Source organism: Dendropsophus ebraccatus, chromosome 1 (genome assembly GCF_027789765.1).
Source record: "Dendropsophus ebraccatus isolate aDenEbr1 chromosome 1, aDenEbr1.pat, whole genome shotgun sequence".
NCBI classification, from domain to species: domain Eukaryota; kingdom Metazoa; phylum Chordata; class Amphibia; order Anura; family Hylidae; genus Dendropsophus; species Dendropsophus ebraccatus.
Genome location: NC_091454.1, coordinates 167893863 through 167921793, shown reverse-complemented (window position 1 = coordinate 167921793; position 27931 = coordinate 167893863). Strand labels below are relative to the sequence as shown.

At 41.2% G+C, this 27931-nt stretch overlaps 1 protein-coding gene across 1 annotated transcript; it reads right to left on the bottom strand.

Annotated features, from left to right (window-relative positions):
• Window positions 1-108: 108 nt before the first annotated feature.
• Window positions 109-26748, bottom strand: LOC138783667 (peptidyl-prolyl cis-trans isomerase FKBP8-like). Its single transcript, XM_069958661.1, has 8 exons — window positions 26394-26748; window positions 16910-17079; window positions 13816-13904; window positions 9853-10070; window positions 8359-8531; window positions 6844-6921; window positions 4331-4477; window positions 109-195 (listed from the first exon to the last, which is right to left on the bottom strand). Exons 1-8 carry the CDS (start codon window positions 26746-26748, stop codon window positions 109-111), a joined length of 1317 nt encoding a protein of 438 aa, XP_069814762.1.
• Between the last annotated feature and the right edge of the window lie 1183 nt (window positions 26749-27931).

Sequence of the window (27931 nt, the reverse complement as noted above, 5' to 3'; positions counted from 1 at the left end):
CTGAAAATGTACTACTAGACACCGCTTCAATAATATAAATGTCTGTAGTGGTCATATATTATCTGCACAATGAATTACAACTGAATATTGTCCTGCAGACATCACTATTTAGGTGTCCTGCACAAAAAGGAAAGTTGCCAGTAAACTTAGTAATGCTGCAGCCACGGCGCCAACCAGCAGCATTCTGTTGGTTACCTGAGGACACAGGAAATACAGAGGTTAGGCACACCAGGACAAGCCTGAAGATAAAGCATGAATGATTATCAGTGCTGCTGCTGCACAGTTAGTGAATAGAGTTCTGCACAGTAGCATAGCAGTTGTCATCAATACTAATATCTAATGCCTCTACAGCCTCTTAAAGGGGTATTCACACCTGGCAAAGTTATCCCCTATCCTGTGGTACACTGTACAAGGCTGTTTCCATGGTTGAACCCCCATAATCAGCTACATATCCCTTATCCTTTTGTAGCCAAGAAGTACTAAAAAAAATCTTTCAGGTCAGTCAAACCTGTTATATCAGGCAGAAAAGACTTTGAAAAATGAAGAAATGGGTCTGCAATTTATGGTGTAGTTTTGTTAGTTTTTTGTTTGTTTTGAGCCAATGCCAGGATTGGATCCAGAAAGGCATTTATATTATTCATTCTTTTTACATTCCCTTCTGATTTTAGCTTCAAAAAAATGTAATACAAAGTGCCCCAAACAAAGTTTGTGAACTACCCACTTTCACAGGCCCATGTTGGGTTTACCACTACAGAGAGTAAGAAGACTGTGCAGTGTATACCACCTAGCAATATATTAGACATGACTGCACTGTTCTGTGGGATAAGAATCAATATACACTTATTATGGGAAATGCTTATAAAGAGCTTTTTTTCCTGCACTTACTACTGCATCAAGGCTTCTCTTCCTGGATAAAATGGTGATGTCACGACCCGACTCCCAGAGCTGTACGGGCTGTGGCTGCTGGAGAGGATATTGGCAGAGGGATGCTCAGTGCCCTGTGTCCCTCAGTGTCCCCCTGCCATCATCCTCTCCAGCAGCCACAGCCTGCACAGATGTGGGAGTCGGGTCGTGACATCACCATGTTATCTAGGAAGTGAATATGAATATATGAATATTTCCCATAATAAGTGTATATTGGTGATTTGTATAACTTTTGGGGGGCAATACAATACTTTAATAAAAAATTTTGCCGGACTTCTCCTTTAAGTTACCTCTCTCAGGGGGATACTGACTCTCCTTAAAGAAATCCAGGAGATGTTTTTTCAGACAATGCTCTATAGTAATTATGCAAATTAGATCTTCGTGAAGTAGACATTTTCACACTTGGCTAGTACGATATTGTTTAATTCCAGGAGAGCTCATTTACATACAAGGTTATTTTTTACATTTTGCTTTTATGGGGTTTTTGTAGCTTCCCCAAAAATATAAGAAAAAAACATACATATAGATATAAGATACAGTGACAAAGAACTAAAATAATGATGTTAAAGAGTCAAAAACATTTTTCTAGTAAAGGTTATTCCCATTACAAAAAGTGATGGTATCATTTTCAGCTTTGGCACTAAATCCCCTTCGAGGTTTTTATCTGAATAGAGGTGCAGCATAAGGCTGGGTGTGCACTTCATACAATGCAACATATGTGGTAAACGTTGACAAGTTGGGACAATAGAATGCCGACGTATGCTATCTATGCTTCTATCAGAGTGCGGAACATAGTCTAAAAGCTACTACATATACACCGTCTGGTTTTTTTTTTTTTAAGATTGAAAAGTTAGGCCAATGTAGTCACTTTTTAGACTATGTTCACACGTAGTATTTCTGTTAGTCTTTGGGTCAGTATTTTTTCAAACAAAAACATGAGTGGGTTGAAAACACAGAAACGGTGGAAATCTTTCCATCATAATTTTGCCCTGTCAGGTCCACTCCTGATTTTGGTTGAAAAAAGACTGACAGAAATACTATGTGTGAACATAGCCATAGGCTATATTCCCACTGTGGGGTTTTATCAGGAAAAGGTGGCCATAGGAAAAGTGATCATGATCACTATTTGTGGCTGTCATTATCAATATACGGCCTTTGTTTATCATAAATGCCGGCCCTTTCCCATAGTAGGAACATAGCTTTAGACTACAGAATGCTGGGGCTTACACTGGCTCCCTGTTCTTCTGGCCTGCTGATGTAAACCACAACATTAGCTGCTGTATAGGGAAAAACCTGTACTAGTGTGTTCTGACTTGGTAGACTCTTTGATGCAGATTACCGTACAATACATGTGTATGGGGTTGTAAAAACACCTTCCCTATGAAGAGGAAATTTCCAGCATGGAAAAACAAGCATACTTTGGATATTCACACTTAGGGCCAGTTTACACTGAGTAAAGACAGCGTAATTCTGCGGCAGACCTTTCCACGCAGAATCCCGTCCAGCAGTGTGCTGCTGTAAGTGAATGGAGAGGGCGCACACTCGTCCACTCCCTCTCCTCTCCGCTCAAAGAACTAACATGTTAGTTAGTGGACGAGCGCGTGCCCTCTCATTCACTGACAGCAGCAGCACGGCGGGACTCCGGAATTCCGACAATCTTGCTCAGTGTGAACTGGCCCTCAGGTGGAAAAAGTGCTAAAGTAGCGCTGTTGCCCCTTCAAGCACTGGATCAGAGGGTCATGGCATTTGGACCTTACTGATCTGAAGGTCAAGTCCTAGCTATATACCATTGCTTTTTGTGATGGGAATAACCTTTTATGTGCATTGTTCTAGAATTAAGAAGTAAACACACATACTTACACATTGTCTTGTCCATTTATACTTTCATTGTGCATCCTGCATAAAATAGATGCACTATTCACAATAATGGCCCAGATTTATCATTCTGTCAGAGACAAAAGTCAGAGAGATAGCGACCAATCACAGCCCATCCTGGAGATGAACGCTGAGCTGTAATTGGTTGCTATCTGTCCTATCTCAGAATAATAAATCTGGGCCAATGGGTGTACATGATACAAAATGGAAATTATCCAAACCCACAAAAAATGACTTTTCCTTCTGTTTTTATGTGTGCAGTTCTCTCCCTATCTGCTGTCATGGACCACCATATGACTACTTCACAATCTGCAGATTCACAGAGATTGCCAGTGGCATTTGACTCTCCAGATGGAAGACAAAATGGTTTGTTACAGTCACTTCTGTCACGGATGCGGCAGAGTCCCGTGCTATGGGCCTCCACCGCACCCACTCTCCCCATTGGCTGATCTCAGCAGGTGCAGGAGCCTGGCTCCTCTGTTGCTTAGCAACCCCTCCCCCCCCCCCCCAGCACCTCACCTGTCCAAGCTCCTGCTCCATTCTGCTATGGCCAGTGTGTGTGCCCCTGCCTCCTAGGGCGCATGCGCGCTGGCTATTGCGGATTTAAAGGGGCAGCACGCCCTTAATTGGATGTATGCATCAAGTTCCCTATAAATCCCTGTCCCTAACCTGACCCCACCATTAGAGCCTCCGCATTGCTTCCCTAATCACTGTGGTCCCACCACTCCTGCTTGTGATTTCTGCTCATGATTCCTGCCCGTGACTCCTGGTACCTGGCTGTGAGACCTGCCTGAGATTTCTGCTGTGTTCCTGCCAGCTGTCCTGCCTACGTGTCTCCAGTTACACCTCGCCCACCACCGCTAGCAAGCCAAGCCAGGGGTAGCGACCAGGGGGTCGTTTGCTGCAGTAAATCCAGCCCACCTTATGGCGGGCTCTTGTGAACACCAGCGGCCCCTTAGTCTCCAATCCCTGGTGCGGCTTACGCCATCGATATCAGCGGTTCAATGGATCTACAACTCTAGTTGTTACTCCTACCTTCCTGATAATGAACACTGTGTTGTCGGCATAGGCCATAAGCCTTCCTATCCCAATGAAGCTTAGCAGTGAGTGTCAGGGGGCTTTGTTCTCCTGTAAACGGGGCCAATATATCAGGCCCAGTTACAGGGTAAATGTGCCATAAAAATCAGGGGCACAATGTATAAAAATAAAGTGAAAAAAAAATAAAAAAGTGAATAATAAACTAAAAAAAACACGTACTGTAAATGTACAATACCATATGAAGCAATGAAAGCACAGCGGCACTCACCAAATGGATGCATATAAACAGAATTTATTAGTCACACTCTGACAGTTACAGCAGCTATATTGAACATATCAGGATGCTCCACAAGTGAGCTCACTTGTACAGCGTGCCGAGATGGTCTATATCACTGCTGTAATATTCCGAGTGTGACTAATAAATTATATGCGTCCAGTTTGAGAATTTTCCCTTTCAGGTAAGGTTATGTATTACACTGCGGGCAGAACTTACCCTCTGTCTTGTGCTGTGACGAATAAGCGGATTTAAGTCATCTCTAAGCTTAAGATGAGCTTTGGGTTTAGTTCTCACCAGGGATTTGGTGACTTCAGGCTGTCCTTTTTGTCTCCTTACCAGCTTGGAAAGCTCTGCATGGATTGCCTTTAAGGAAACACATCTTTCTATTAACCTTATTCATTGTATTAGTCATAGTTCTGTTTGGTAACATAAAAAGCTGAATGGCCATATTCCACATTAGTAAAATAATATTGCCTATTAATTTATTGATCTATTTAATTGGCTTGGAAGGTCTAAATGTGATTTTCAGGTATATAAGCTAATTCTCACTCATTGGGAACATCATTCACAATCAGTAGGGATAGACTGAAATGTTAAAATATCAGCAATAGTTGCAGACATTAAATGCTAGAGGAACTGACAATAGATGGCGCTGTGTTAACTGTTAGTGCTTATTAACCCATTAATGACAGCCTAAAATAGCCCTAATGACAGAGCCAAATTTTATGAATATGACATGTATCACTTCATTCATTAACCCCTAGGCCAGTGCTTCTCAAACTTTTTCTACTGGAGCCTCACCCAACAGACCAAGGCAATGGCTGGGCCTCGCCAGACTGACCAAGAGGGTGCCTGGGCCTCACTTTCTGTCGTGAAAGTCAATTTAAAAGCTGAAAATAATGCTAGCTACCTTTCACCCATCTCCCAAGCTCTATATGCTAATAAATTAGTACAAAATATATTAATGATGTTGCTAAAATGAAGATTTTCGCAAACAGCAAAAGGACTGTGCAGATCATAGTTACTTTTGGGAAACTGGCTCCCAAGCTGGGCCTCACCAACAACTAGAGGGCGCCTCACTGGTGAGGCCCGCCTCACAGTTTGAGAAGCACTGCCCTAGGCGACCTAGGGAGTACCGGTGCGTCATAGGTGACTGTCCCCAGATGACCCTGGGCGTACCGATACGTCCTTTGTTATACTTTGGAGGTGGGGGCCCTCACCGTTAATGCTGCAGTGATCGCGCTGCAGTGTGTCATTAACCCCATTAACAAGTATGGAAGGAATTTTTAGTCTTACCATGGGCAGCAACATATAAAAATTATGTTAAGAGTGGAATACCCCTTTAATGTGTTCAGAAATTCCTCTTGTGTAAAGTACTGTGTCTCTGGTTATGGGGTCATTCTCTTAATTTCCTGCATGTTGATGTCTAAAGTAGACAGTTATATGGTTTCTGTCATTTTAGCGAACTCTCTTCATGTGATAGTCAGGGTGATCCCTAAAATATTTGTAAATCACTTTATTTAGTAGAAAAGAGCTTTAAAGTCTTAGAAATTACCATGTCTCTTCCCTGCAGTTTGCTGTTCACTGCCTACCATAGGGGATTTCTTTCACTAGTAACAACTATACCAAGATAGAACACAGGAGGTGAAGAGAGTGGCTTAGCATGTATTTTATGCAGGGGAAGAAAAACACCTTGTCCATGTACCTGCAAGCTGTGTCTGCATGCTGCTGAAGATGATCCAAACTGTACCTAAAAGGTAAATTAAGGCTTCCGTCTCATGTTCATTGATGCGGGACAATACCTCCAAACTTCTGTCTGTGGATGGATACCTGGCTTTGGTATTTCCCTTGTCATATCATCAGATTCGAAACTAAGTTGAAAATTGACTGAAGGGGTCCCTTAAAATGGTAGTTTTAGTGGTCTCCTTACAGCAGCCATCCCTTTGCTAGGTCCTTCCCTGGAGGGATATCTGGCTAGTCCTTTGTTCTGAGACTCGTAACTGAGGCTCTGTAGACTTTTTTTTGGCATATTTAACTTCATAGAGGGGAGTTGTATTACTGTACAAGTATTATAGAGATATTCCCAATGTTCCTAAACATAAAAACAAAACCTGCATACACATACAATAAGCATGGGTTTTAGAGTACAATTTTGAATGCTGACATGTTGATCCTATGAGCATTAATCCACAGGAAAATGATGAGGTAAATGTTGGCTTTATTCATGTTACCTCACCTTATAACTTTCTTATTCTTTACAAGTACAGTGGAAACACTTTGTAAAATCTAGCGGTAATGTTTTCCATCAAGGTACATGAGACCCCATGATAAAGGTGACTGAACAGGCTTAACAGCCAAATCCAAGTGTCATTGTAATGTCAGCTTCCATGTGGTTTCACTGTCTGAGAGGGAGAATCGGAAGGACATCTCTGGCCATTTCATCCATTGTCCTTGATTTATTATCATTCCATGGAAATCACTGGTATCATTAGATAAAAATAATGGTAAAACCAGGATAGGGATCAATGTGTTCCACAGAAGAAGATATTTTATCAGGCGTCAGAACAGCAAGTCCTGTTACTGCAGATCTGTGACTCTTTAACCATGAATTTAATTATCCCCATTATCAATTAAATGGGGATGAAGCCAACCTGGAATGGGCTCCATCTCCAGCTGCATGAGCCTTCACCCCCTATGTACCATATTTTAATTCATATCCCATATCTTACCTTTGTTGTAGGCTCCAGTCTAAGTGCTTGTTTGAGGATAGGCATGGCTTCTTCATATTCACCTCTCTCTGATAAGACCTGATGTGGAGAAAAAAACTAATAACTGAGACTAATGTTGTCAAAAGTTAATATATTTAGGATTCAAATAAAACAAACCTTCTGATGATAACTATTAGGTACCTATTATACAGTAGTCTTCTATTTAGTGGTGGAAACTTTCAGCCATCATCCAGATGGGATGGAATTAAGTTTTGTTGGTGCATCCTCAAATAGTTCATGATTCCAGCATACTCATACACTGACTGTAACCCATGTGTGTTTGGATGCTCTTAAGCTAAGGCAGTGACTATATTATTAATGATTATAACAGAATTTTTTTTTTTTCCTGCATTTTGTAAATGTTATTCTCAGTGCATCATAGTTTGAATTACTTGAAGAAGTATTTCCACAATTTAACATCCCCTATTTTATAACTAAGGCTGGGTTCACACTGCATTTTTGCAAAAAAAAAGGATAGAAAAACAAACGCATGTGTGCATCCGTTTTGATCCGTTTTTCCATTGGCTTCTAATATAAAAAAAAAAGGATCAAAATGTATCAGTTTTTTTAACATACACAAAAGTAATGTCAGCTACGTTTCTGTGTACGTTAAAAAAACAAAAGCGTCTTGATCCTTTTTTTTTATAATGGAAGTCAATTAAAAAAACAGAGGCACTCAAATGCATCTGTTTTTTTGCAAAACTGGATGAAAAAAACAGATTGCAACAACGCAGTGTGAACCCAGCCTAAGTGGTCAGTGGGAATCCAACCTCTAGGACCCCTGTCAATCACCAGAATAGAGGAGAAATGTCTCCTGCAATGAAATAAATTTACAGCATACATGCAGCCAGCACTCCATTCATTATTAAAGAAGTGGCACTTGGTGGTGTTCTGCTTCCCAGCAACGTTACCCGAAACGATTATCGGCCGTATTCTCTATGGGCTGCCCGGAAGATCTAGCAATCACCTGGACAGCCCCCCCCTGTACTCACCTGCTCGCTGCCAACATGCGTAATAGCGTCGGCAGGGAGCAGGGAATGAGGAGTAAGTGAGTGCTGACAGCGCTCGTATGCTCCTCTCCGTCGCCCCGTGTAATAGGGGCTTAATACCTTCTCTTACTGACTGTCCAACACAAATAAACCATGTAGAAAGTGTTTTTTTTTTTTTACCATTAAAGCAAAGCAGAAATAACAAATACTTTTAAAAGGTGTCTATAGCCTTAAACTTGTAAATCATACCAGCAGATTGCAGCTCTGCATCAGCACACAGTAAAATATAGCAGTAATTGATGGCAGCAAATGACTTTAGTTATAAGTGGAATAATAGTCAGAGATTATCATTGCAATTACGACTCTTGAGAACAGGTTGAAATGTACTTTGCCAAAGTTCACACAGGCCTCATATTAATTATGGAGAAAAAAAACTCACTTTGTAGTGTTTCTCTTAGTCATATGTTACGGGTTATGGTGACATTACCTTGCCTTTCCTATAAAGTGCCTTTGCATTGTCTTTATCCATCTCCAGGACTGCATTGCAGGAATTAATGACGTCATCGTAATGATGAAGCTTCAGCTGGGTGGCCGCCAGGTTATTTAGACATTTGATTCGATGCTCACGAATCTCTTCTTCTTCCTCTGGGCTCAGGGGGTCTGAGTAATACAGATAATGGTGAGTCATTATCCAGGACATAAGTGTATGACCATCCTGCTGCATAGTACCATGACAACATAAGCATGCGTTTCTTGTGAAATAACAGCATGCAGCGAATAGCGCAAACAAAAAAGTAATATTCAGGCAGTGCCACCTATGGGAGACACAAATTCTGGCTGCAGGGTATACAGACTATCAGTCAGGATTAGGTGACATACGATTACATTTTATTGTTTATAATATTAGCCTGTGTTGTTAAAACTATATTTAGTACTCATGGGTAAGCACATGTTTTGGTGCTGTTTCTTTTGGTTTTTGATATTGATATTGCATTTACAGCCCCCTTAGGGTATGTTCACACTGAGCAAAGCAGACGGAATCCCACCTGCCTCATCGTCACACAGTGTCTCTATAGGATGGCTTGCGCACCTCAGCTTCCGTGGCTCTCTGTTTAAAGAATTGACATGTCAATTCTTTGAGCTGAGAGCGGCGGGAGCAGAGGCGCTAGTTGTCCCACAGAGACACTGAGGCAGGTGGGATTCCACCTATATTACTCAGTGTGAACATACCCTAAGGGCCAGTTCACATGTAGTAAAACTAGCAGAATTCTGCGGCGGAATCTTGCCAGCTTCCGTGTTGTACAGCCAGTCTATGGGAGGGCTTGCGCGCCTCCTCTCTCCGCTCGGAAGAATTGACACGTCAATTCTTCTGAGCGGAGAGGCGCAGAGAGAGGAGGTGCAAGCCCTCCCACAGACTGGCTGTATGACACGGAAGCTGGCGGGATTCCGCCGCAGAATTCTGCCAGTTTTACTCCGTGTGAACTGACCCTTATATTATACGGTTTAAGTGTCAGTGTTTGTTTAGTAAAGAGACCATGACTGTCTAAAGGTTACATATTGAGATGCGTACTGAAGAGGATGAGTATAAGCACCATTCACTACTAATAGAGAGCCAAAAAATTGCCTATTTATGAAAATGCTACTAAAATCTCAGAAGTGACTTTGATATTTATTCAAGGGGTTATCCGGGCCTAAACAAACATGGCTGTTTTCTTCCAGAAACAGCACCACTCTTGTCCTCAGTTTAGTTGTGGTTTTGCCAATCAGTTCCATTAAAGTGAATTGACCTGAACTGTAATACCACATCCAACCTGAGGACAGGGGTGTCAATGTTTTTGCAAGTAAGTATCTGTGTTTTATTCTAATCCCAGCTTGGAATGGAAAAGATTGGGTATTTTAGTGGAAAATTGTACAATGAAGAGACATAACTGTGGCACCATCAACATATGTAGTAAATGATATTTCTATTAGTGTCATTTACCTGCAGTGCTAGGTGTGAGGATAGTCAGCGCTTGGCTATAAGAGTGCATGGCACTTCGATATTCTTCACGCTCAAAATGGAAATTCCCACATTCTCGTTTCAGGTTCCCTAGAGTAATGCGGTCAGCAGTGGTGAGGCATACCAGACTGGGCTTGTCTCTGACTTCGAGTAAAGTCACTTTGTATAATAGAGAGGCATCTGAAGGAATGTCTGGGTCCCTACAACAAGGAGCAGAGCACAAGAATGAAAAATACTACATAAATGTCATAGAAATCATTTGTATTGTTTTGCAATACTTTTCATTTTACTTTTGACAGGATGCAAATAAGATTTCTCAACTGTATACAGTGGAAGTTGTGGAGTTAGAGTACAAGAACGAAATAAGAAAGCTGGATATATACACATGCAGTTTTGGCTGCAAATCTTTTAGATTAGGTCAGAGATAAAGCTAAAGGAAAAGACAATTTTAGGTAAGATACAGCTTCTCTTTTGTAATCACTTTCCTTTGTTTAATCACTATCAGCCCCTGGCTTTGGCAAAAAAAACAAACTTATGTGAACTTATACTACACCCTAAGATGTGGTCATGCCATGACGTGACTGCAACCAGGTTACTTTTCACTCTGGGTGTTATCGGCACAATGCCAACCCAGCTTTGTAGTTAGTAGATGAATCATTTGTGACTGACTGTCTTTCAGCTGCAACCACATAAGTGGATTTTTCATGCAGAGGGTCACTAGCAACCCGGCTGTCTCAGGTCTTCAGGTCACAGAGGTTGCATTAGCAGTTCTGACACCAAGTTTTGTTCCATGATGTTTGCAAAAAAACTAAAAGTAACAGAACTTCTTTTATGTTAACTTGAGCATATATGGATAATAGTGGAGAAAACTGATACTTTCCTAATATTGAATTGTACATGTAAATTGGTATATTAACATATTTTCACTAAATAGACCAATGTCATACAAATTCAGCTAGTCAATAATGTATTACAGTTTCCTATATATTAACCCTTTAAGGACGGGGCCAATTTTCGTTTTTGCGTTTTCGGTTTTTCCTCCTTGTGCTTAAAAGGTCATAGCACTTGCATTTTTCCACCTAGAAACCCACATGAGCCCTTATTTTTTGCATCACTAATTGTACTTTGCAATGACAGGCTGAATTTTTGCATAAAGGACACTGCGAAACCAGAAAAAAATTCAAAGTGTGGTGAAATTGAAAAACTAACACATTTTTTTTATTTGGGGGAAATGTGTTTTTTCGCCATTCGCCCTGGGGTAAAACTGACTTGTTATGCATGTTTCTCAAGTCGTTACGATTAAAACGATATATAACATGTATAACTTTTCTTGTATCTGATGGCCTGTAAAAAATTCAAACCATTGTTAACAAATATACGTTCCTTAAAATCGCTCTATTCCCAGGCGTATAGCGCTTTTATACTTTGGACTTTGGGGCTTTTTATTACATTTTTTCTGGATTTGATGCAACCAAAAATGCGCAATTTTGCACTTTGGGATTTTTTTGCGCTGACGCCGTTTACAGTGCGAGATCAGGAATGTGATTAATTAATAGTTTGGGTGATTACGCACGCGGCGATAGCAAACATGTTTATTTATTTATTTATTTACTTTTATTTAAAACCTGGGAAAAGGGGGGTGATTCAGACTTTTATGAGGGGAGGGGGCTTTTTACTAATAACAATACTTTTTTTTTTTTTTTTTTTACACATATACTAGAAGCCCCCCTGGGGTTAGTGTTATTCCCCCTGGGGTTAGGGTTATTCCCCCAGGGGGACTTCTAGTATATACACTTTGACCTCTCATTGAGATCTTTGCTGTATACTTATACAGCAAAGATCAATGAGATCAGCACTCGTTTGCTTTCGGCTGCTGCAGCCAAAAACAAACGAGTGGCGAGCCGGGGACGGTGCCATCTTGGAGTGGTCCCCGGCCGGCAGCAGTAACGGAGATCGCTCCTCCGGGACGACGTCCCAGAGGAGCGATCTCACCCACTAGACACCAGGGAAGTGTTGCATCCGGTAATCGGATGCAGCTGTCATGTTTGACAGCTGCATCTGATTACTGTATTAGTGGGCATGGCGATCGGACAGTGCCCTCCTATTACCCGCGGTCCCGGGCTACAAGTGGCACCGCGGCTCCGCGGCTCTGAACACCTCTTACGGGCGCATTACGTACGGGTATGTCATGCGTCCTTAAAGTGTCACTGTCGTTAAAAATTTTTGTGCAGAAATCAATAGTCCAGGCGATTTTAAGAAACTTTGTAATTGGGTTTATTAGCCAAATATGCCATTATCTGCATGTAAAAAGCCTTTTCCCAGCTCCCCCCTCCTCTCCTTTCTGCCGTCCACTCCTCAGAATCAGGAAATCTCGACTGTTTTTTCATCTTTTTCATCAGTCTGATCCTGTCTGGTCTATGAAGAGGGGAGGAGGGAGGGGGAAGGATGGAGATGGCAGCTGAGAACAAAGGATTGCTCAGCAGGGGAGCTATTCAGAGCCCTAATTAGTGGTCAGATAGCTCAGTGGTGATGTCAGAGGAGAAAGTCGGGGATGTGAGTGTAAATTAACTCTTTGTTGTCCTGTTTTTGCTGCCTTAACTTTCTCTCTCCATAGGAAAACCATGAAGACAGGGGGGAGAGCTTCAAACTGCTTTTTCATGATAAAAATGCATTTTTTGGCTAATAAACCCAATTACAAAGTTTCTTAAAATCGCCTGGACTATTGATTTCTCCAATAAAAATGTTAACAACAGTGACACGTTAAGAAGTTAAAGGGGTTGTCCAGTGAAAATCTTTTTCTTTCAAATCAACTTGTGTCAGAAAGTTATATAAATTTGTAATTTACTTCATTTTACTTTGTAAAATACTTATTAGCTGCTATATGTCATGCAGGAAATTTAATTTACAGTTTGACACAGTGCTCTCTGCTGACATCACTGACACAGGGCAGGGAGCTGAAGCGTGGTCCTCTCCCCGCTCGTTCTTACAATTGGTCAGCATCTGATTCTATATGACAAGTCAGAAGTTTTTCCAAACCACAGTGACACTTTAAAAGTTTGCCCTGCCATATCTTGTATCCACTTCAACTGTTCCCTGTTACGTTAATTTCTTATTTATAATATATACAGTGAAAATTACACAGAGGAAGCTCTTACATATCTTTTCATGCTTTGTAGGCATCCAGTACTCCTGTCCAGTTTTAGGCATCCAGTAGTTCTGTCCAGATTTAGGTAGATTGCAACACTGGCCAATATTAATTAAATAAATAAATACATCGCATTGACTTCTATGTAATCCTGGTCCTGGTGTAAAGTGAAACTGGCTCAGTTGCCCCTTGCAACCAATCAGATTCCACCTTTCATTCCTCACAGACTCTTTGAAAAATGAAAGGTGGAATCTGATTGGTTGCTAGGGGCAACTGAGCCAGTTTCACTTTACGCCATGTTTGATAAATTTCCCCCATAGTATACACTCCAGCTGTGATTCCTAGCAGCCGCACTGAAAACTGACATGTCAGTTTTGTGTGGCCGCTATTCATTGAAAAGCAGCTGCACAAAACTGACAGTGCAGACAAAGTAAAGTGCGGCTCTGGACGCACTTTACATTGTTTGCTATGGGTAATTGGAATGCAGGCACACCCGAATACCCCCGCATCCCAATTAAAAGGAAATTAAGTTCATCCAGCCAGTACTGCAGTACTGGCCGAGATTAACTTCACTGACACCTTCCGTTCTGTGACACAGCCATGTCACAGAACGGCTGGTGTCATATATAGTGTGAACCCGGCCTCAATCCTTATTCAGCTACTTGAAGGCACAAAAGAAGGCACATCATAAGAAGCTGCAAGAGCCACATAATGTTATATCTGATTTGGATTATGTCCTGATTTGGATTATGCCTTATATAACCTTTTTGGTGGGTATTTAATGCTGTAAAAATAAATACCTTCCCAGAAGACCAAAAGCATAAAGGCCATTTGTCAGCAGGAATGCCACTTCTCCCAGTTGCATCGATCGAACACCCAACTCTAAAGCCTGTGTAGACAAAGCAATACCCTCATCAGACATACAGGGTACAAGCATTTATCAGGTAAAGCAATGTGAAAGATGGCTACAATATTGTTTTCACCTATTTCTAATTGTATTTGTTTTTTTGTGACTACACATAAAGCGTTATTTCCTCTGTAGGTTTCCCAGTAGCTGTTGAAATCACTGCGCCTTACCTGATGAAGGAGCCTCCCTTTGTAAAAGCTCCATGGAATGGCAGGAACCAGGCACATAACATATTCTGTAGCCTTTTCCCAGAAAACCACTTGCAACTGACACTAACCGAAACTAAGCCAAAGCCTCTTTGGATTAGAGCTGGATGTTAAAGCAAGTATGCTACAGTTTTATACTAAGGATGTCTTCACACACACCGCTTCTGCAGCAGATTTGATTTGATGCTGTGTTCAGTTATTTAGATCAAATCAGCTGAAAATCCGCTGCGATACGGTGTGTGTGAAGCTACCCAAAGCTTATTTTAAAGGGGTAGTGCGGCAATAAACAATTATTCACAGAATAACACACATTACAAAGTTATACAACTTTGTAATGTATGTTATGTCTGTGAATCGCCCCCTTCCCTGTGTCCCACCACCCCCGCACGTGTACCCGGAAGTGTGGTGCATTATACATACCTGATACGTGTCGCACCCATCCGCAATCTTGTGCCAAGACGCCATCTTCGAGAGGCCGGCCGAATCACTGCTGCCATCCCTGATGCCGTCCCCCCTCTGCCGCGTCATAACTGTGCTCAGCCGCGTTTGGCTGAGCACAGTTATGCTCAGCCAATCGTGGCTGAGCATCTGATGACGCTGCAGAAGGCGGCCGGCACTAGGGGCGGTCGGAGCGGTTCGGCCGGCCGTCCGAAGATGACGTTGTGGCACAAGATGGCGGACATGCGCAACACGGATGAGGTATGTATAATGCACCACACTTCCGGGTAAACGTGCTGGGGTGGTGGGACACGGGAAGGAGTTGTATAACTTTGTAATGTGTGTTATTCTGTGAATAATTTCTTAGCGCCTTTCTTAGCGCCTTTAAGGCCATGTTCCCACTACGTAAGAGACTGGCCGTTCCGTGACCCGGCCGGGTAACGGAACGGCCGGTCTCTGCAAAGATCATTCTGGACGGTACTTAAGTACTGGCCGGATGATCTTTTCGGCCGCAGTGTTCTGATGCTGGCCCATCAGCGCGTGCCCGCATCAGAACTTCACACAGCACACAATGAAGCAAGCGGCTGGAGCCGCTCGCTTCATTGTGTGAACTGACAGAGCTTTCTGGGTTTTTACAGTTAAGGAGTGGTGGATGATTGGAAGAAACCGCCGACAGATGTGGTTGGTCGATCCACAGTAAAAGCCCTTTTGCACAGGCCGATATCAGCAATGATTGTTCCTAGCCCTCCATCACATACAATAGGCCTGACAGGCACATCTCTTTTACTTTAATTTCTTCTTCCTTACCAGATTGTGAGGAAATCCCCTCCCTCCAGGTAGTCTCCTGTCTCTAGCAGCTCTGTGAAACCTCATACCACAGTTGGATCACTTTTAGAGCACTGAAATTATTATTATTATTATTATTATTATTATTATTATTATTATTTATTTATAGAGCGCACTTAATTCCAGAGCGCTATACAGGCGACAGGGGTAACAAACAAGAACATTACAAGATCAAAACAGATTACATGAAGATAGATGGCAGACTGATACATGGGAAAGAGGACCCTGCCCGCCACTGAAACATTAGATATTATAGGTATTTTTCTAGCCTGCGCCTGACAGTCACATTGTATGTGAACTCGTTAGAACCGATATTGTATGTGACGGAGGGCTAGAAGCGCTCATTCGACCGATAATCAGGCCATGTAAAAGCGCCAATAATATTTCAATGAGCGAGTAAATGCCCGCTCATCAGCTGATTTCATCTTTTGTGCGGTGGTAAAATTTATCATTATTAGACGCACCTCTCTCTCCTTAAACAGGAGATGGGCTGCGAATAACAGTGAATATTAAAGGGGTATTCCTCCCAAAATTATTATTATTCTATTAAATAGCTAATCCCTTGCTTGCAGTCCTTCAAATGTTCTATAGTTATCCTCTCTGTGCTATATCTAGGTTTCTGTGCATTATTCACAAGAGCTCAAAAAGCCTTTAGCTGGTCTGCTCCATTTTACTCCTTTTTCTCCCGCCTCCCACAGGGTCCTTGTCTCAGCGGTGGGCCTGGCCTGGTACACATAAGCCAAGCTCATTACTGTATCATTGGAGTGGGAAGGTCCGGTGGCCCAGCTTCTGTAAAGTTCCACCACCCACTATGCGCACACTGTATTACATTGTTTTCTATGGAATAACATGGAGGTGCACAGCATTCCGGGAAATGTAGTTTCCCAGCCGATGCCATCTTGTAAAGAGACCGTCATTTTAAAAAGTTTGCAACTGAGGAACTGTGGCGCCTAGGAGAGTGGAAGAGGTCTCAATAGGTGGGGGATAGGTAAGTAGCAGCAGTGGGGTTTGGGACAATTGGTTTGGGAAGGACATGGCTTACAAAAAGGGTTCCTGCAGCCATTTATTGTGCCCTGCAGTGTCGATCTCGCCGTCCTTGTGCAGTCCCATATTAGTTTGGGTAAAAGGACCCTAAGTGTATTATTTAAGTTAAACAATAAAATGAAGATATGTTTCTTTATTTAATGGCAAGAACAGCACAGTCTGCAACAAATAATTCTACTATATATATTATAGGAAACCATAGCGGGAACCTGACAGACTACATTATGGGTAAATGTCTGGATTTGTTGGTATCAGTTTACATATAGATCTGTCATGGCTCATTGTATAAATCAGGGATGGAGAACATTTGGCCCTCCAGCTGTTGCAAAACTACAATTCCCATCATGCCTGGACAGCCTTTGATATGATGGGAATTGTTTTGCAACAGCTAGAGGGCTGAAAGTTCCCCATCCCTGGTATAAATAAAAGCAGGTGAATTTTATCTATCTTTACCTGTATAACATCACCTTCATCCAAAACAAAGGACAGCTTGGGATCTTTCTCCACCAGACTCCCATCTTCCAAAATTCCCATAAGGTAGACCGTTACTTGTTGCCCAGGGAGAGGTTTTGAGTCCTCACCACGACCTGGCCTCAGAATTTTCTTTCTTAACAATTTGTCATCTAAAAGACAGAAATACTTTAACATTTTTATATATTTTGGTGCTAATATATTTCTGTTGAGTGTCTTCTACTGTAACTAACTGAAAAATAGGTATGGCACAGTATTGTTTAAACTAACGGTAAAGGAGAAGTCTGGCGAAAATTCTTATTAAAGTATTGTATTGCCCCCCAAAAGTTCTACAAATCAATAATATACACTTATTATGGGAAATGCACATAAAGTGTTTTTTTCCCTGCACTTACTACTGCATCAAGGCTTCACTTCCTGGATAACATGATGATGTCACTTCCTGGATAAAATGGTGATGTCACGACCTGACTCCCAGAGCTGTGTGGGCTGTGGCTGCTGGAGAGGATGATGGCAGGAGGACACTGAGGGACACAGGGCACTGGAGGGACACTGAGCATCCCTCTGCCATCATCCTCTCCAGCCGCAATGAACTCTTTAAAGTTTTTTTTTATTTATGCTTGGCGATCACTGGAACATATATATATAAAGAATGATGGTTCCTTTTACACAGGCAGTAGCAAGTGCGCTAGAAACACTCATTCCAGTGATAATCAGCCCATGTAATAGTGTCAGCAATCAGCTGAGGAGCGGGAAACTGCCAACTCATCAGCTGATCACATTTTTTGTGCAAACCTATAAATTATTGTTTACCAGCCACATTTCACCCTGTGTAAACAGAGGATGTGTGGACGATAACAATGTATTTAAATGGCCGCACAAATGATACAGGGATTGTGCAGGCTGGCTGCTTCATTAGTTGAGTAAAGGCACTGAAAATGAACACCAGTCTTGTGTCACCGGCTGTATACATGTTTTCCACTAGGGCTCCCTAGGGCTGCATCCAACTTTTTCAGCCACTGTTAATCAAATGCAGAGACTTCCGCGTTCGGACAGACTTGAGCATGCTTGAATTGCTCTCATCTCTACTCTCAAGCTTTACTTTACATTAAGCAATGTCACACATAATTAGGTGAGAACCCAGCTGGATACAAACATGTATACACACCAATCCATTCCTACCTATATAGCTCTCCATATTACGTTCCTAACTGCAACATGTTGCCTTACCATGTAAGAACAGCCATATACATTCTAAACATTTATACATGGAAGTTGATGGGAATAGAAAAAGTAAGTCCATTTTCATTTTAAAAAGTCTGGAATACTATGACCTATGGTACTTAAAGTTTAATTACGGCTCAGGTTACTTTGCTGACATAGGGACATTGTGAAACTACAACCTGATGTGACAAAGTGATGTTGCAGACTTTAAAGCCCATGGAAGAAAGCCTAAGAAACTTTGCGTAGTGTGTAACTACAGAATGTCCTCAAACCAGCACAGGGTATTCTGCCTTCATAAGCCATTATTATGATTTCATGGCGGCTAATCTGTATAGACGTCGGGAAAACTAATAAGGAGGCTGTAAACAACTGATCAAGTGCTAAATTATATGAGCGTTCAGTGGACTGTCAGCAGTCCTGTAGTATTAGAACATCCAGGTGCATACCTCCCCAGCAGATAATACACATTACATATAAGAAGATACAGTATATTGTAGTTTTTCAACCTCTTTTTATCTTTGAGGATTAGTTTCAGTGGTATAGTTGTAGCTAAGTTTGTAGCCGAATCCTAGAGCTTGGAATCTGATGGGGTTCAAGAGCCTTTATATACAAAAGAGAAACAAATGCAGCTAGTACTGCCATTTCCTGTGCATATACACATGTGGTAACAGTGACCATTACTCAGGTGGTGCTCAGTGCAGAAATAATAAGCAGACCAAAAAAGCCCATCAATATGAAGACATGCATGACACTTACCAGAACTGAACCAAGCAAACTTCCTCACTGAATGCAGGTAACAGGAAGTGGAGGCCAACAGCAATTTTGTATTACTAAGAGTCTTGGCAAAAAACATTGTGTAACATGAAAAAGCTGTTGGCCTCCATGTCCTTCTGTGAATGTTATCAGGCCAACATCACCGGGGTTTGTAAACTTTTGATCAGGGTCATTTGGACATTTTTGGTTGTCATGATCGACTTGTTATTGGCTACAGCAAAACAAAGTGAAGGTTCTGGAGTGGCCATCTTAGTCTCCTGACCTCAATATTATTGAGCCTCTCTGGGGAGATCTCAAGCGCACAGTTCATGCAAGACAGTCCAGAAATTTACAGGAACTGCAGGCTTTTTGCCAAGACGAATAGGAAGCTTTACCTTTTGAGAAAATAAAGAGCCTCAGCCTACCACTAAAGACCTCAAGCTGTCATTGATGTTAGAGGGGGCAATACACGGTATTAAGAACTGGGGTATGTAAACTTTTCATCAGGGTCATTTGGATGTTTTTGGTTGTCATTATGATTTAAAAAGAGAAAACACAGTAATTTGACAATAAACTGCTTCAAAAAACCACTAACCATCAGTGGGGAAAACCGTTTTTGTGTTATCATCCATATTCTCTGAAAAAAAGAGCAGTTCAAAACTATCTCCTCCCCCAGCCTCAATGACGCGCACCTCCTGGTCTCCTCAGTCCCATCTCCAGACTCCTCCCCGCCTGGCCTGTCCCAATCTCGGCTCATCATCAGAGCTTTGCTGTTGATGAGCTATGCTGATAAGCTATGTTGTTTACATGGCCTAGTAAGTTATGTAAACAGCATAGCTTGCAGGGTTACGCACTTTGTGCAAAGCCCACTGAAGTAAATAAGAGCTACACAAATTGGGTACTTCCATGCTTCAGAGTAATAGAGTAATAAGTAGTAAATAGAGTAATAGAGTACTTCCATGCTTTAGTAGATTTTAGCTTCCCAACCACCTCCAGTGGCCACAGACAGGCCGGAGAGTACTGGCTAAATACCCCTTTAGGCTATGTTCACACTGTGTATGATTCCGGCCGCCGCCGTACATGTGCGGCTGAAACTACGGGCGTGGGAAAAATAGACATGCGGCCGGATCCGTACGAACTGCAAACATACGCCTGTAGTACAGTTATGCTTCCCTAGCTTCTTTCGAAGCGATCTGAAACAGGTCATTTACTTGGAAATCTTCGCCCAGCCCCATAAACCACACAGAACCTTTTGGATGGAAAAATCAAGTTCAATTTGGCTGAAATAAGTATTCCGTACGGGACTGCATGGAAATCCACCGCCGTGAGTTTCAACATTTCCGTCCTCAAACAATGGTCTTGTTCATTTTTCACGGCGCCGTATACGATCCGGCCGTAAGCTCATACGTAGTGTGCATTGTGCGAGCGTATATTGTATACTTTCAAGCAAACGCATCAACCTCAAAACTACGTGCGTATATTCGCGGTTCGCACTACGGACGGATTCATACGCAGTGTGAACATAGCCTTAAAGACGCAAAACTGATACTCTTTTCTCCTTTTCCAGTCTCAATAGACTGTAAACTAGACTCCCTTTTTCTTTATCTGTTACTTTTATGTCAAGTTGTCGTGCTGGTTCATTCTTCTTTTTTAAAATAGTGGTCAAGATTCATTAAACTCATCTCTACCATGCATTAACTCCAATAATACAGCAGTGGTTTACTAACCATTAACAAATCTCCTTAAGAAAGCTCTTAATTTTGCTAAACCTACAAAATGCAAAGTGAAGCAATAGAACATACCAAGTATTACATACGTTAGTAAAAAATATAGTAAGGAAAGTAAAGACCCTTTTGTTAACAGTCCATGGTAGTATGGCCTTATGTTCATAATAGTCTATGATAGTATGGCCTTATGTTCATAATAGTCTATGATAGTATGGCCTTATGTTCATAATAGTCTATGATAGTATGGCCTTATGTTCATAATAGTCTATGATAGTATGGCCTTATGTTCATGATAGTCCATGATAGTATGGCCTTATGTTCATGATAGTCCATGATAGTATGGCCTTATGTTCATAATAGTCTATGATAGTATGGCCTTATGTTCATAATAGTCTATGATAGTATGGCCTTATGTTCATAATAGTCTATGATAGTATGGCCTTATGTTCATAATAGTCTATGATAGTATGGCCTTATGTTCATAATAGTCTATGATAGTATGGCCTGATGTTCATAATAGTCTATGAAAGTATGGCCTTATGTTCATGATAGTCCATGATAGTATGGCCTTATGTTCATGATAGTCCATGATAGTATGGCTTTATGTTCATGATAGTCCATGATAATATGGCCTTATGTTCATAGTGGGTGCACAGGACCATAGAATAACTTACATTATTTAAAGGGGTACTCTGGCAAAGATGTTTTCAAATCAACTGGTTTCAGAAAGTTCTACATATTTGTAAATTACTTCTATTAAAAAAGTCCTGCATGAAGTAGTGTTTTCTTTCTAGGCTGATATGGTGCAGAAACTGTTAGGAAGAGTAGCAAATCCCTATAGAAAACCTTTCTAGCTCTGGACAGCTGCTGTCACAGACAGAGATGGCAGCAGAGATTAACATGGCAGAGTGGAAAGGAGGCAAAGGCAAAAGGATTTAAAGTGACTCTGTACCCACAATCTGACCCCCCAAACCATTTGTACCTTCGGATAGCTGCTTTTAATCCAAGATCTGTCCTGGGGTCTGTTCGGCAGGTGATGCAGTTATTGTCTTAAAGAACAACTTTTAAACTTGCAGCCCTGTGTCAAATTGGCGTGGCCTAAAGTGTGCGTGCCCAAGCCTTGCACCGTCTCTCCGCCCCTCCTCCCCGCCCTCCTCATTATTAGGAATCCCCCTGGAACGATTTCTCCTATTAATCACCTGTGTGAACACTGCACATGTGCTGGATCGTTAAGGCACCTGTGCAGTGTTCATATGTATGTGAATAGGATCTTACCAACTGGGTCTCACATATGTGTTCAATTAGGCAGCTCCACAGCCCACATTCAGATTCCGTATAAAGCAACAAATGAACACACGCTACACCAAACAGTGGTTTTCAATTGCTTATGACTTCATTTTCTCATTCGTATTTTTCAAGGACAATTACATGTCTCATACTGAATAAAGTCACTTAAATTTTACATCACCCAGTGGCAAACGGTAGCAGAGTCTCTTAGTATGCGTCCTAATTCAGCTTGTAGCCATCAGGACACACTTCCCGGACGGGAATGAAAAGTCCAACTTCCATGTAGGGTACGCGACGTTTCGAGAGCAGCAGCTCCCTTTGTCAAGCCTAACTCATGTGTGACCCATCACCAATACATATACCCCGACCTCTCGCGAGATCTGAGATCTGTTTAAAAATAGACATAAAATAAATTAGACAACATGGAAAAATAACATATTACTAACGGAATAAACCTCCTTCTAGTTACTACATCATAGTTTTTATAAGAAGACACTGAAATTACATGCTTCATTTAACCCTTTTGGGTTCAGTGCTTCCATCTTACTAATCCAATACACTTCACGTTGTAGAAGTTTACGCTGTGTCTGTCCACTATCAGCACACTCTACCTCTTCTTATATCATCCATCCTAATTCGCTGACCTGGTGTTTACACTGATGGAAATGTCTCGCAACACTGGTTTCTCCAAAATTTTGTTCTTTCTCATTTTTTATACTGATTTTTTGGGCATAGTTTCTTATTGCACTCCGATGCTCATTCAATCTTATTTTCACCGGTCTCATCGTCTGTCCAATATAGACTTTCCCACAGGGACATTTTACCATGTACACTACCTGTTTAGAATTACATGTATGCCACCCCCGGATTTTAATTGGGTAACCCTTTGTGGGATGCATAACTTGATCCCCTTTAATTATGGCACTGCAATTCTGGCATGCTAAACAGGGGAAAGTGCCATTTTTCTTTGCTCTTAAAAATTTTTGTCTTGTTTGTTTACTCTTCCGCATATCTGCTCTCACCAGATAGTTGGCTAAAGTTTTACCTTTTCTGAAAATAAATCTTGGGGTATCCCCAAACAGTCTCCCAAACTTGGGATCAGCCTGAAGGAGCCCCCAATATTTCAGTACAGTCTTTTTCACCATGTTCGCATGGCCATCATATGTTGTAATAAACATTAGTTTAGAGCTATTTTTTTCTCTTTTCTAGATAAAAAGATAGCTTTTAAAAGATAGCTCTAAACTAATGTTTATTACAACATATGATGGCCATGCGAACATGGTGAAAAAGACTGTACTGAAATATTGGGGGCTCCTTCAGGCTGATCCCAAGTTTGGGAGACTGTTTGGGGATACCCCAAGATTTATTTTCAGAAAAGGTAAAACTTTAGCCAACTATCTGGTGAGAGCAGATATGCGGAAGAGTAAACAAACAAGACAAAAATTTTTAAGAGCAAAGAAAAATGGCACTTTCCCCTGTTTAGCATGCCAGAATTGCAGTGCCATAATTAAAGGGGATCAAGTTATGCATCCCACAAAGGGTTACCCAATTAAAATCCGGGGGTGGCATACATGTAATTCTAAACAGGTAGTGTACATGGTAAAATGTCCCTGTGGGAAAGTCTATATTGGACAGACGATGAGACCGGTGAAAATAAGATTGAATGAGCATCGGAGTGCAATAAGAAATTATGCCCAAAAAATCAGTATAAAAAATGAGAAAGAACAAAATTTTGGAGAAACCAGTGTTGCGAGACATTTCCATCAGTGTAAACACCAGGTCAGCGAATTAGGATGGATGATATAAGAAGAGGTAGAGTGTGCTGATAGTGGACAGACACAGCGTAAACTGCTACAACGTGAAGTGTATTGGATTAGTAAGATGGAAGCACTGAACCCAAAAGGGTTAAATGAAGCATGTAATTTCAGTGTCTTCTTATAAAAACTATGATGTAGTAACTAGAAGGAGGTTTATTCCGTTAGTAATATGTTATTTTTCCATGTTGTCTAATTTATTTTATGTCTATTTTTAAACAGATCTCAGATCTCGCGAGAGGTCGGGGTATATGTATTGGTGATGGGTCACACATGAGTTAGGCTTGACAAAGGGAGCTGCTGCTCTCGAAACGTCGCGTACCCTACATGGAAGTTGGACTTTTCATTCCCGTCCGGGAAGTGTGTCCTGATGGCTACAAGCTGAATTAGGACGCATACTAAGAGACTCTGCTACCGTTTGCCACTGGGTGATGTAAAATTTAAGTGACTTTATTCAGTATGAGACCTGTGCAGTGTTCACACAAGTGATGAATAGGAAAAATACTGCCCAGGGGCATTCCTAATGATGAGGAGGAACGGAGAGGCAGTGCAAGGCTTGGGCACACACACTCTAGGCCACGGCAATTTGACACAGGGCTAGTTAAATTTGACAAGTTAAAAGTTGTTTTTTAGGACGACAACTGCCAAACGCACCCCAGGACAGATCTTGGATTAAAAGCAGCTATCTGACAGTACAAGCGGCTTGAGGGGGGGGGGGGGGTCAGATTGTAAGTACAGAGTCACTTTAACCTAATGAGACCAAGTTAAATGATGTTAGTCGCGTTGGTAATACCCTTTTAAGCACAGTTTTAACTTGCATCAGTGTTCTCAATAGGAGACAGATAGGCCACAGGTAACTTAAAGGGGTTGTTTACCAAAATCTTTTTTCTTTCTAATCAACTAGTGCCAGAGATTTGTAAGTTACTTCTATAAATAAAAACTCAAGTCTTACAGTACTTATCAGCTGCTGTTTGTCCTGCAGGAAGTGGTGTATTCTTTCCAGTCTGACACAGTGCTCTCTGCTGCCACTTCTGTCCATGTCAGGAACTGTCCAGAGCAGTAGCAAATCCCCGTTTATAGGGGGTGATTTATCAAAGGGTGTAAAATTTAGACTGGTGCAAACTGCCCATAGCAACCAATCACAGCTCAGCTTCCAGCTCTGGTAAAATGAAAGCTGAGCTGTGATTGGTTGCTGTGGGAAGTTTGCACCAGTCTAAATTTTACACCCTTTGATAAATCTGGGCCATAATGTTTACTCACAAACCAGTATACTTTACACTAATTTGCTCAGAAGGTGCTACACCTAATGTAACTCTACCATGCTGAATGTAGTTATATCCATATAATATACCGAATGTTGTCACTCTTGTTTCTGTATCTTTGTTAACTCATATGTTAACTTTTTTTACAAACATGTTAACTTTTTGTTGGCACTAAAGTCAGTGCTTATAGACTTTCTCTTTTGTAATATGTTCTTAAAAAAATTAATAAAAACATTGAACTAGAAAACTTCTGCTCTTACTGGAAAGACTGGAAAGAATACCACTTTCTACAGGACACACAGCAGCTGATAAATACTGGAAAACTTGAGATTTCTAAATAGAAGTAAATTATAAAGCTCAGGCACTTTCTGGCACCAGTTGATTTTTTTTGAACTTCCCCTTTAATGTATTACTAAAAGACTTTGCAAAGAGAACAGCACCACAACCTTTTTACAGAATTTTCAATACCTTTAAGGCTATGTTCACACTACGTAAAATAACGGCCGTTGTCCGCGCCGCAAAACTACGGCCGTTGTTTTGAGGTTCCCTATAATGACTGTAATGCAATGTAACTAGGGCCGTTGAATTCACACTATGTATCAGATTACGGCCATTGTTTATACAGCCCCGTGAAAAATGAACATGTCAATTATTTCCGGCCGGTAATACTGCAACAACGGCTGTGGATTTCAATGCGTCCGCAAACGTAAAACTTATATCTGCCGAATTAAACTTGATTTTGATGTAAAAAATTTTCTGAGTGGTTTCTCGGGCTGGGCGCAGTATTTAAAGTAAATTACCTGTTTCATCCCGTTTATAAACATGCTAGGAATCAAAATTAAACAACGGCCGTAGTTTCACGACTAGCCCGTATGTTCGAAATTCGGCCTCAAAATAACGGCCGTTAAAAATAATGGCCGTTATTTTACGTAGTGTGAACATAGCCTAAGGCTGGGTTCACACACACACAGTATATTTCAAGCAGTATTTGGTCCTCATGTCAGGTCCTCATAGCAACCAAAAACAGGAGTAGATTAAAAACACAGAAAGGATCTGTTCACACAATGGTGAAATAGAGTGGATGGCCGCCATATAACAGTAAATAACGGCCATTATTTCAATATAACAGCCGTTGTTCTAAAATAACAGCAAATATTTGCCATTAAATGGCGGCCATCCACTCAATTTCAACATTGTGTGAACAGATCCTTTCTGTGTTTTTAATCCACTCCTGGTTTCGGTTGCCATGAGGACCTGACATGAGGACCAAATACTGCCTGAAATATACTTGTGTGTGAACCCAGCCTTAATGTTATAGCTTACCTGCAATGCATAATGGTGTAAACAATACGTATTAATCACATCAGTAACATACCAAAATTTTAAAATGTTACCATACCAGTAATATCAATCCACTGCCGTGACGAGAAAATCTCTTTGAAGCTGTAACCTCTACCTCCGAGAGCGTCTTCCACTGCTTGAAAGAACTGCAACTCTTCCTCTTGGGGTGCGTTGTCCTCAATGGTGATGGGGGGCAAAATAAATTTGACTGTCTTTCCAAAACTGGGTGTCCTCTGTAAAAGTCTTTCGCTGTCCCTGTATTCATTCTGTGGTGGCTCTTCTGCCTCTTGCACGCATACAGTGGGTATATTATCAAGGTTTCCATTCTCTTGTAATTCGAGCGATGTGTCCCAAATGGTCCCATGGTCTATAGCATCTGGGATCTTCCCAGGCGGCAGGATATCTTGTGGCATCACCTCTTTTACCAGCTCCAGTTTGTAAGAGATTTCTATCCCTAACTAATGGTGATGTGATGGTTTCGCCCTCCCTCCTTCAGCCGTCACATCATCTTTTGGTCTTGAGTTGCCTTACTATCTAATGAGTGTTCCAATATATAAAAGAGAAGGAAACACAAGCTCGGAAGACTGGCTGTCTCAACCTGAACCCTGAGTCTTCTAAATGTCTGTAATTCAATTACTCCTATTAACTGAATGATTAACATAAGCCTCTCTCCCCTCTCATTCCATCTATTTACATTCGTCTAAGGATCTTAAGTCTGTTGACTGAGGGCACAGATGAAGCCGTCATGACATTTATACAGAGAAACAGTTCTCTGGAGTCCACATCGCCGAGCAAGCTGACAAATTGGTCTTTTATTGGATAATCTATATAAACTTCACATGTATTGTATTTGTTTCATGTGTTTTCCTATAGCTATGTGGAATCTTTTCACAGTTTTTTGTTTTTTTTTTTACTTTTTTGCTTATGCACAACAAGCTAATAAACAGCATACTGTATATAGTATAGAGATGTTAATATCATATACAGGTAAAGGAAAGCAGGACTGGAATTTCTGAGAAAAAGGCTTCCATGGAAGAAATACTGTATGGATATACAACATTATATCCATAATTATATCAGTACATTCTAGGAATTAAATAGAAATGCTCTCCCTGTTCAAGAACATATGGGATGTGTATGCAAAATAATTCAATGCATAAGGTAGATATGAACTTAGAGTTATAAGAACTTAGGCTATGGCTACATTAGCGTCATGGCCTCTGGTATAATGAAAACAGTGACACTGGGATGGATCCTATGCACTATAGATCCAGATGATCATCAAATAACCCCATTGATTATGTTAAGTTCGGCTATGGGTTCTGTTGTAGTTTTCTCTATTTAGATGGTAAGAATAGCACTGCATGGTTCTCGGTTTTTGTAAAAAGTGACAGAAACCCTGATGCAACTCCTAGCAGAGTGTGATCAGAGCCTAAGGGTCCTTTTACACACAGATATCTGTCAGATTTTTGAAGCCAAAGCCAGGAACAGACTAAACAGAAAACAGGTCATAGAGAAAAGACTGAGATTCTCCTCTTTTCAAATCCATTCCTAGCTTTGGCTTAGAAAATCTGTCAGATAAATCTGTGTGTGTAA

Bases quoted from the DNA above. Each gene is read 5' to 3' on its own strand.
- LOC138783667 (XM_069958661.1), bottom strand. From the start codon at position 26,748: ATGCCACAAGATATCCTGCCGCCTGGGAAGATCCCAGATGCTATAGAC. The intron at 13,905-16,909 runs GTAAAGATAGAT...TTGTCTACACAG, and splicing joins ATGAAGGTGATGTTATACAG to GCTTTAGAGTTGGGTGTTCG. The intron at 196-4,330 runs GTAAGTTCTGCC...CTGTGTCCTCAG, and splicing joins GTCACAGCACAAGACAGAGG to GTAACCAACAGAATGCTGCT.